Source organism: Hippoglossus stenolepis, chromosome 4 (assembly GCF_022539355.2).
Source record: "Hippoglossus stenolepis isolate QCI-W04-F060 chromosome 4, HSTE1.2, whole genome shotgun sequence".
NCBI lineage: Eukaryota > Metazoa > Chordata > Actinopteri > Pleuronectiformes > Pleuronectidae > Hippoglossus > Hippoglossus stenolepis.
In genome coordinates, this window is record NC_061486.1 from 3,852,908 (window position 1) to 3,862,732 (window position 9,825).

Here is a 9,825-nt window from a genome sequence, read left to right on the forward strand (position 1 = left end):
GCCGGGTTCACACCGGACGCGATCATATATTTTATGATATAAATCAGTGGTTCTCAACTGGTCTGGCTTCGGGACCCACATCACCCCTTGGAGACAAGCTGTGACCCAAATGGAGGAAAATGTTCAACTTCTCAAATTGATTTAATAAAAAGATGGTGCAGTTTGAACCTGAGATAGTACAGAATATCACAGTATACCAACACAAAAAAAAAAAATTCATGATAAACCAAAACGACCAGCAGGTGGCGATGCTAGAGAGGGAAATTTTCCCTTTTACATTCAATTAGCTGCGTTTTAATTAAAAACCAAGAAGTGCATCTTAAGGACACAAGGTAAAACAACATACATAACTGTTCAGTAACTTCAGCCTTTTTAACACTCAACTGCTTTCATGCACAAACTTGACATAAAAAAAGTCCAACTACTGAGAAGTAGTTTCAAAAAGACCCAAATTATGTCGCTTTAGCTGAGAATACTCACTGAATCTGAGACAACCAACAGAACTGATCCTATTCACACTCCTTAACAAATACTGTTGAGTGTGAATATAGGGCACTCCCCTTCAAAATAATAGCACAGGATTTTTTTTCCTTCCGCGTCCGGTGTGAACCCGGAGTCACACTCCTTCTCCGGCGTCACACTCCTTCTCCGGTGTCACTTCAGGTTTCAGCTCATGATGAACAGATTGGTGTTTTGTTTGTCCTCAGCTGCTCTTCTTGCCTCGGTGAAGAGTGTTTCTCCTCCACCATGTGACAGGTAGGATTGAAATAAAACGATTTTTTTAATGTCTCAACAAGAGCCTGTCTAAAAACCTTTTTTTTTTTTTTAAAAGATAAAATAAGTTTGCCAGCTACATAATCAGTGGAAAGTTATTGTTGCTTCATGGCTGTAAAATCGACCACTACCACTTGAACATGTCATATTCTTTGTCTTTCCTTTTTTATTTCATATTCTCCACCATAAATTGTCTGGAATATAAAAAATACTATGAATGTAAGTCATAGCAATCAATAATATAATGGACTCATAGTAAAGTTAAAGGATTTTTATTTATTTACAAACCTTTCATTTCTGTGCGTTTGAAAGCTGTAAGAAATAGTTATTTACTGTCAGAAATGCAGAAAATGTGTTTCTGTAGGTTATTTTATTTTAAGAGACTTTGAATCCTCCACCTGCTGCAGCCTGTAAACAGATTTTCTTTTTAATATTTCTGTTGTATAATAATTCTCCTATAAGCAGATATGAAGCCGTCAGCCGACCTTTGCCCTCGGCTGCAGGTTCTTCGAGACGTTGATGTGGTTTTATTGCTTCTCTGCAGAGTGTTGCACTAACGGGCTCTTGGCCTTTCAAGATAAAACCAGTTTAATAATTCACAACTCTTACAAATTGATTTCAGTGAAATATATTGCACTGGGCCCATTTTGCATCAAGTCCAGAAAGCTAAACTGTTCGATGACGACAAATACTTTGTTGACATGAAGCTGAAGGCAAAACCTGGTGAGTAAAGTTTGGTAATCTTATTTCTTTTGTACATTTTTATTTGATTTCCTTCACGAGCCCTGTGTGCGGTTGCGTCTGTTCCCTGCAGATGTTGTTTTGTCGACTTTTCACAACCTTTCAAACGAAATGCCAAACGGGATCGTGCCGCCCGCCAGGCTGCGGGAGTTCCTCGCTGTGAACTTTGAGAAACCGGGGTCAGAGTTCGAGCCGTGGACGCTGCCGGACTGGCACGACAAGTGAGACCCGGTTTATTTCAGGACTCCTGCTCAGCTTGTGTTTTTAATTGATTGTTTGATAATGTGACTCTTTTCTAACACGCAGGCCAAAGTTCCTGGAAGGAATCGCCGACCTGAAACTACGCGAGTGGGCAGAAAAGATTCATCATCTGTGGAAGTCTCTGGGCAGAAAGGTGAAGATGATGAAGAGTTCTGACAGAGATTGACGAAATTACCTGAAAACTAAAACTAATTGAAGTTTCACATTTCATCTGTGATTTTCTGTGACTGACAACTGAACATGTCTCGGTGCTTTTGATTGGACAATAATTCATGGACATTCTTTACTGTGTTGTGATATTTTTTAGAGCAAAAGATTAATCAAACTTAAATGTCACTCCATAAAGCACACACCCCCGCCAAGGCCCAACAGTTTCCTTAAATCCATATTAAGCTGCACCAACTTTCACACAGAAATCAGTTCTTAAATAACATGACTTGTTATTATCTGGGAAAACCAGGGAATACAAATTTAAATTCCCTGGATCTGGATTTTCTATTTGGATCCAGATCAACTTGCACACATCAATCTATCAACAGCTTTTTACGTTATCTTCTTAATCAACCATGCAAACCAACCAAAGAGCAAATAGACGGGGACGAAAACATTGAACCACCTTGAATTAATAATAAAAAACATATCAGTTGTTGCAGAGTTTTCAAATCAACATTCCTGTTGCAGCACTTTCCAGCATCCGCCAACATGCATCCCGAGTCCAGGGGATTATAAATTTAAAAATGATTCCTCCCCCAGATCTCGTCCGGTGTTAAAGATCACCCCGAGCTCTACTCGCTGATTCACCTCCCACATCCCTTTGTTGTGCCTGGAGGGCGCTTCAGGGAACTCTACTACTGGTGAGTGAACGATGAGGCCTGTCAGTCGGCTGTCTCTCGGATGAAAGGCGAGTCTCTGCGGTGACGAGAGATCACAGCCCCGACCCAGAGAGCCCGGCGAGACGCCGTGTGCACACAGTGACGTGTGCCGCTCTGTGCCCCGACAGGGACTCCTACTGGGTCGTCAACGGCCTCCTGCTGTCGGAGATGACAGACACGGCCTCCGGGATGATTCGAAACTTCCTCTACCTTGTTAACAGGTGAGCCTTAAAGCATCTTTCATCTCTTACAGCACATGACAGGTATAAGCTCACCCATTTTGAATAATAAGTCATTTACACGTTGGAGACGGAGCACTTAAGCGGAGCGGATTTGAGGATTTGGGGAATATGTGATTTCTTTTTTTTTCATTTCTCCCCCTCTCTCTCTCCTCCAGATATGGCTTTGTTCCAAATGGTGGGCGGATTTACTATGAAAAGCGCAGTCAGCCTCCATTCCTCACTCTAATGGTGGAGAGCTACTATCAAACAACCAAGGATAAAGATTTCCTCAGGTGATATTTAGGCCTGAGCTGATGTCCTGCCAGACACATTATCATTCCTCTGCTGCCTCGCAGAGAAGAAGAAGAAGAAACAGGAGCCATATTCAACCTGAGCTTCCCTCTCTGCCTGCAGTGCTTTTGTTTTTCCCATCATGCTCCCCCCCCCCTCCACACCTTATCTTTTGTGTTAAATTATATTTAAAGGTTGAAAAGTTGCCTCCTGTTGTTTGTGCAAACTTTCTCAGAGAAGCTTTACCGGCTCTGGAGCAGGAGTACGGCTTCTGGATGCAGAACCGTTCTGTGGCCGTGAAGGTCGACGGGGCCGAGCACCTGCTGAACCGGTACCACGTGCAGGTGGGCCGGCCCAGGTGCGTCTCAACTAAATAACCAGGATGAAGATCAGTGGAGCAAAGACCTCCGCCAATAGTCCTCTTCAATTCACATTTTACTGAAGTAAAAGTACAAGTAAATAGACAAATACAGCAATAATAATAATGAGAATGACAATAATGACTTAATTTTATATACTGCCCTTCAAGGGACCCAAGGACGTTTTACATATTTAAAGGGATTATTTGTACAGCCCATGTCAAAGTGTTTTACATAAAATACAAAAGGCATCATGACAAATTGTAAAAGTAGCACAAGTACATTTTAAAGGAAATTAAAAGGGTTAAATTCAGAATAAAAGAATAGATTGAAGTGAATTGTAAGTAAACGAGAAGCGGATGTGTGACCGGGCCCTAATGCCGCTGCTGCAGGAGGCGGGGTCTAAGGTTACCTGCCCCCTCTGATTGGATCACTGGACCAATACCCTTCTTATTATTGATCAGTGTTATAAAAGGCTAATTGACAGAGGACCCAGTGTAGAGCCTTGTGGTACACCAAAATATAACAAAAGCAACGTGAACATGTGCTTTGGAGTAATGGAGTAGAAAGGACAGATATTTGCTGATATTTGGAGTTTTATTTGTATGTACCTGAAAGTAAATCTAAAAGTAAATAGTATACTATCAAAGTAAATGTGTTACATCCCACCACTGCTCGTAGATATCAATCCATCCATCTTGTAATGAGGGCAGATTTCAGATGAAATGTTAGAAGTTGGAGCTCTAACGTTTCTTTTGTTCTTTCCAGACCCGAGTCGTACACAGACGACCTGGAATTAGCTGAAGGACTCAGCGACGGTAATGTCTTATTAGTGTTCACACCCCCCCTCCCCTCGTGAGGAGTATTACCCCCCGACAGCCATTTCATTCAGTGAAAAACGAAACGAGGCCGTGGGTCCCTCACACCTGGAATGAAAGTAATGTGTTTTATAATCAGGCCTCAGCAGAAAAGAGGAATAAATTACCCTGGATTCACGGATCGTCTGAGCAAAACAAATTTGCTCTGAAAATACCTCAGCACCGTGTTGTAATGAATATTTAATGTTAAACACCGTCGTTCGTTCACATCACCTCTGAACACATCGACCAGGTTTAATAAAAAGCTGTTTGAGGGGAAAATGCTGAGCTGAGATGTTGAATATTTCTCTTATTACCGTTCCCTTTGTGTAGGAAATTATTTTATCAAACAATAGTCAAGGTCATTTAGATATTTAGACACAAACATGTTATTCAGAGGCGTCATGGTTTCACTTGTTCACTCCCAGTGAAGGAACAAGACATAGTGAAGAGTGAACACAGAGTAGATGCTGGTTTGTTGCGTCTCTCCCAGTGAGTTCCTGTCTCTCTCTTGCCCTCAGGTGATAAAGAGCAGCTGTGGATGGATCTGAAAGCCGGAGCAGAGTCTGGTTGGGACTTCTCCTCCCGCTGGTACATTGGTGGTGACGGCCTCCGAGACACGCGCACCAGCCGCATCCTGCCCGTTGACCTCAACGCTCTGCTGTGCCTCAACGAGAAAACTCTGGCTTCATTCCACAGGATCCTGGGTGAGTGTCGGAGCGGCCGCTGACCTTGAAACTGTAACTCTGGTCCCTCACGCTGCATTTAGCTCCCAAACCGGCGTTACGCAACCGTTGATGTGCCGGTTCCTGACAGGTGACGGTGACTCAGCCGCTCGGTACGACCAGGCCGCGGCCCGCAGACAGGGGGCGATGGAGGCCGTGCTGTGGGATGCTGAGAAGGGAGCCTGGTTCGACTACAGCCTGCTGATGCACTCCAGACACGTCGAGTTTCACCCCTCCAACCTGGCACCTGTTTGGGCACAGTGCTATTCTCGGCCCGAGATGGGGGAGAGGGCGGTGCAGTATCTGAAGGTCGGTACAGTATCTGAAGGTCGGTACAGTATCTGAAGGTCGGTCCAGGCTTCACTGTGAAGTCAGATCTTAAAGAAATGTGGAGGAATATTAATCATCAGAGGGTCCAGATCACCCAGATAACAAAAGATAATTTCTAATGTTTTCTGGTTGTTCAGAAACATTGAATTCATTCATCCCCAAAAAAAACCCTGTACATGAAGATGGACAATATGACATCTCCCTTAAATGTGAAGCGTGGCTGTCGGCAGTATAGGATATAAATCCTCGCCTCCTCCAGGTTAGTGGATGGAACCTGGACCAAACTTAAAAGTCAAAGTACCTGTTAAATAATTTATTTCAAAGATGTTTTTCTGTCATTTTACACTGACGTGCGTTCAAATGTTCATGTTCCCAAGTACGTTTTGTTTGAATGAGTTATTTGACGCTGATAGAAACAGGATGAGACGTCATGATTGACAGCTGAGACTGAGGTGAATCTGTAGGACCTGGATCCCCCAACTTCACGTCAAGATCACTGCTGCACAGACTCCAAATGACAACGTCAAGTGGAGACGTGTCGTCCATCTTCATTTATAGTCTCTGCTCTTCACTCTCCAGCCCAAAAATAGAAATTTAGGGACTAGTTCATCACATGAAGGTGGTGCCAGTGAAATACATCAAAATAAAAATGTGTATTTAGGCTATTTGTGCAAAAGAAGCCTTTAACCTTGATTTATCCAGATGTGGTTGCACATATCCACCTCTGCACACCTCTGCTTTCTGAACACTGCTCACTTGCTCCAGCAGATGGCGCACACACTCTACACACAGGTTTCAGCCATGCATGCTCTCCATGTTGTGGTCCACGTTGTGGTTCACGTTGTGGTTCCTGTGTGTTCAGGGGAGTGATGCTCTTCGGTTCCCCAACGGAGTCCCCACGTCCCTGAGAGACTCCGGGCAGCAGTGGGACTTTCCCAACGCGTGGCCGCCGCTGCAGCACATGCTCATCAGTGGTAGGTCGTCAGGAATGATCTGCTCCCTGGAGAATTCCCCTTCGTGATGATTCCCCGACTGTTGAGCAAGTTGCTCGGTTGTCTGTGACTAATATGTTATGAAAATTGTTTATTTATTGATAGATTTTTTTGATTGATTTCACTAGTTTTGTACACAAACACGTGTGACCCCTCTGTGTAAATCATGGCCCATTTATGGCCCCCAGCACTGAACAGTTCAGTATTTCACCGGTGATCGAACCACCAACGGGCCTGTTTAATGGACTACCCGCTCTACCTCCTGTGCCACAAGAGAAGATATTTATTTGCTATTTATTACTTTATGATGAATGTTTGTGTGTTTTTGGATTTGTGCACAACGGAGACCCACGACCCCCACGGTCTAAAATCTGCACAGGGCGTCTTAAAGGCGGCAGGAAGCAACAGGCGCTCTATCTCGTATCCAGTCTGCTGGAGTACAGAGCCGACACAATGAAAATGAAGTTAATCTACATTAATCCTCTCGTCTCTCCAGGTTTGTCCAAACTGCCGTCAGACGACGCTCAACAGCTGGCGTTTGATTTGGCCCAGCGCTGGATCAGGACTAACTGGATGGCGTACACGAAGCACAACGCCATGTTTGAAAAGGTGAGTCTGTTGAAGGTGTTTCCCGGCTGCTGTTGCTCGGTGATAACACAGCCGGCTCAGGATCTTATTCTTCTTCCTCCCGACAGTACGACGTGAACGGAGATGGCAAACCCGGCAGTGGAGGAGAATATGAAGTTCAGGTATTTACTTTATTTACTTAATTCACTTTTTACCTCCGCCAAGCAGGTTATCTTTCTGCATTCCTTGTCCTATTGTTGGTTTGTTTGTCACCAACATTACACAAAAAGTTCTGAGAGCAACGATGGGACACGAGCCAAGAAAAGAAACCGTTACATTTTGGCACAGATCCGAACAAAGGCGTTGATCATTTTGGCGGGTTTTTTTCCTCTTGCCCCAGATCCCTGGAGGTCCCTGGTTCAAATCCCAGCTGGGCCAGACTTTCTGTGTGTAGTTTGCATGTTCTCATTGTGTCTGCGTCCGTTTTCCCTGTAGGTGCTAATGCTAATGTTAGCTGTTTGAGCTATTAAATATGTTGTTTCACCTTGAAACATGCATCTCCCGTCACCTCCAGATTTGAACCAGTCACTGTCTCTTCAGTCGCTGATCAGTTAAATGAAAGTCAGTGTTTATGACTCTGAAAACTGGAAAACTCAACGATAAGAAGTACATGTTAATGGATGGATGCACAGATTGCTCAGGGAATAAAACACTAATCTACGAGCGCTCTTCATTCGAGTTGCTTCCACCGAAGGTGATTGTGTCTTTGTCTGCGTTTGTTAATCAGCAGAATTACGTAAAAACTTCTGGACAGATTCAAACTTGGTGGAAGGATAAATAAATAACTCATTCAATTTAGGTGCGGAACCAAATCAGGGGGCGGATGCTGGCATTTCTTTTATTTGGGGGGAAGAATTCATGGATGTGAAATCACCTTTCTCAGTGTTTTCAATCACTTATTTTCTCATTTTCCATCATGCCTTACTAAAATGAAAACCCTTCCTCACCCTCCCCCGTGTCGCCCCGTCGTGTAGCTGGGTTTCGGTTGGACCAACGGCGTGGCCCTGCAGCTCCTGGAGCAGTACGGGGCAGCGCTCACCTCAGGAAGCCGGCAGGTGTCAGCTGGCGTCCTGCTGCCTCTGGTCATCGCCGCCGCTCTCGTGCTCCAGTGACTCACAGGTGGCAGCCGGGTCGGACTGGACGCTGGATTTTTATTATTCTCTGGTTCCACTGCTGCTACATCACTCCTCCAGGAAAAGAGTCACTTTTATTTGCAGGATTTGATTTGTAACAGAGAATTTTCTACAGAAAGGAAAGAGATCCCCATTGTTTTAAGAAGATGCAGATCATTCAGAGTTTATAAAAATATATTTAATTATGTTTAAGTTGATTTAACGCTAATTGTGTCACACAGTTTCTTCTATTTTAAGAGAAATGTTGTGGCAGCAGAGTTTGATGTCTGTGTGTGTTGTAGTTTTTTCTCATATACACAGATATGTATGTATTTAAACCACAAACAAAACCAACATGGAACTGATCGTCATGGTCAGAATTTCTCATTTCACTATTTTCCACGATGCTTCACCTTTTCTTTAATTATGGGGAAGTGCACGTTTATCCTGGGACTCTGATATTCCTTCATATCTGTCGCACTCCCCACTCTGTCTCATAAAAAGTGTTAAAAATCTGAAATTTAACAAATTGAAACTTGCAGAAACGTTGTAGAAGAAGACACAGAACAGAGCGTTGCATGTGGTGGCAGCTTTTGTGTGCGAAACAGAAAACAATTCAAACTGCCGCGACACATACATTCGGTTTCTTGTAGCTGCTTGAAAAATAAAAAGCCATCCCATAGTCTCCCGGCTGTGAGCCTTTAGTCCTACGAGCTGTAGGATGTTCGGTAAATTAAAACAGCTCTGACACGGTGCGGAGAGAGAGAGTTCAATAAACAGTGAGACTGATATCAATGAGAGGAAATTACACTGGATTACAAACATATGTTGTTTTGTGGTGTCACTAACGATTAAAGAGAGGAGACGACTGAATGCAATTGTTGCTCAAAGAACGACGACAATAAAATGATTTTTAAAAAAAATGCAATTTGAGTTCAGAAATTTTGTTTAACAATGATGATCAGCGACTTGTTTTTGTGTCATCGTGCAAACATGTTCAGTTTTGTGTCTGAATGTCTCCAGAGTGGAACAAGTCAACAGCAGTGGCAGAGCGAGGGTCTTTCTGAATCAGGGGCCACAGTTTACAACATGCAACTCCTGATCCAGTCATTTCCTTCTGTACTGTCGAATATATTGCACATTGTTCCTGTTCAAGCACAGTGTTCTTCAAAAGAGATTAGAAAATATGAGTTTCATATTTATTGTTATTGTTAGTTCACAGAGCACTGGCAGGACAGGGGCCCTTCAGTGGCCCCTGGTCGACACACGTTGAGGGTTATTGTGTTTTGTTGACCAATAACCTTTCTTTACGTCAGTTTGAATACAGACAGAAACCTGTATTAAGTCATTAGAAACTAGTTTGATTGTAATTCACACACAAACGTTTGAAAAGGAACAAAGACGAGTGAACATTTTCTTTCCGATCGTTCCTCAGAAGTCATTCGTTCTTTGTCGCCTCCTCTCGCGTCTGAGCTGATCCGCAGGTCGAGCATGAAATGAAGCCCGGGGAGAGATATTCAAATGGCTGTCAGAAATAAACGTGATGAGAGAGTCGCTTCTTAAAGAAGAAATTGGATCCGTCTTGGCTTTGAAGATTTGCGGCCGGAGCCGGGATCGCGTCTGACTCTTTAGCACGAGCGCACAAAAAACAGATTGACTGTGC

General features: G+C 43.6%; 1 protein-coding gene across 1 annotated transcript; it reads left to right on the forward strand.

Annotated features, from left to right (window-relative positions):
• The first annotated feature begins 21 nt into the window (after positions 1–21).
• On the forward strand, positions 22–9,090 carry treh (trehalase (brush-border membrane glycoprotein)). Its single transcript, XM_035153774.2, has 15 exons — positions 22–756; positions 1,397–1,497; positions 1,589–1,736; positions 1,822–1,909; positions 2,530–2,630; positions 2,777–2,869; positions 3,046–3,162; positions 3,396–3,518; positions 4,288–4,337; positions 4,898–5,083; positions 5,193–5,410; positions 6,294–6,405; positions 6,920–7,032; positions 7,119–7,172; positions 8,025–9,090. The coding sequence occupies exons 1-15, from the start codon at positions 674–676 to the stop codon at positions 8,160–8,162; spliced, it is 1,725 nt and encodes a 574-aa protein (XP_035009665.2). The 5' UTR covers positions 22–673; the 3' UTR covers positions 8,163–9,090.
• The last annotated feature ends 735 nt before the right edge of the window (positions 9,091–9,825 follow it).

Excerpts from the sequence above, each read along its gene's own strand:
- treh (XM_035153774.2), top strand. The coding sequence starts at position 674 with ATGATGAACAGATTGGTGTTTTGTTTGTCCTCAGCTGCTCTTCTTGCC. Across the intron at positions 2,631-2,776 it reads TTCAGGGAACTCTACTACTG|GGACTCCTACTGGGTCGTCA; the intron begins GTGAGTGAACGA and ends GTGCCCCGACAG. Across the intron at positions 4,338-4,897 it reads AGCTGAAGGACTCAGCGACG|GTGATAAAGAGCAGCTGTGG; the intron begins GTAATGTCTTAT and ends TCTTGCCCTCAG.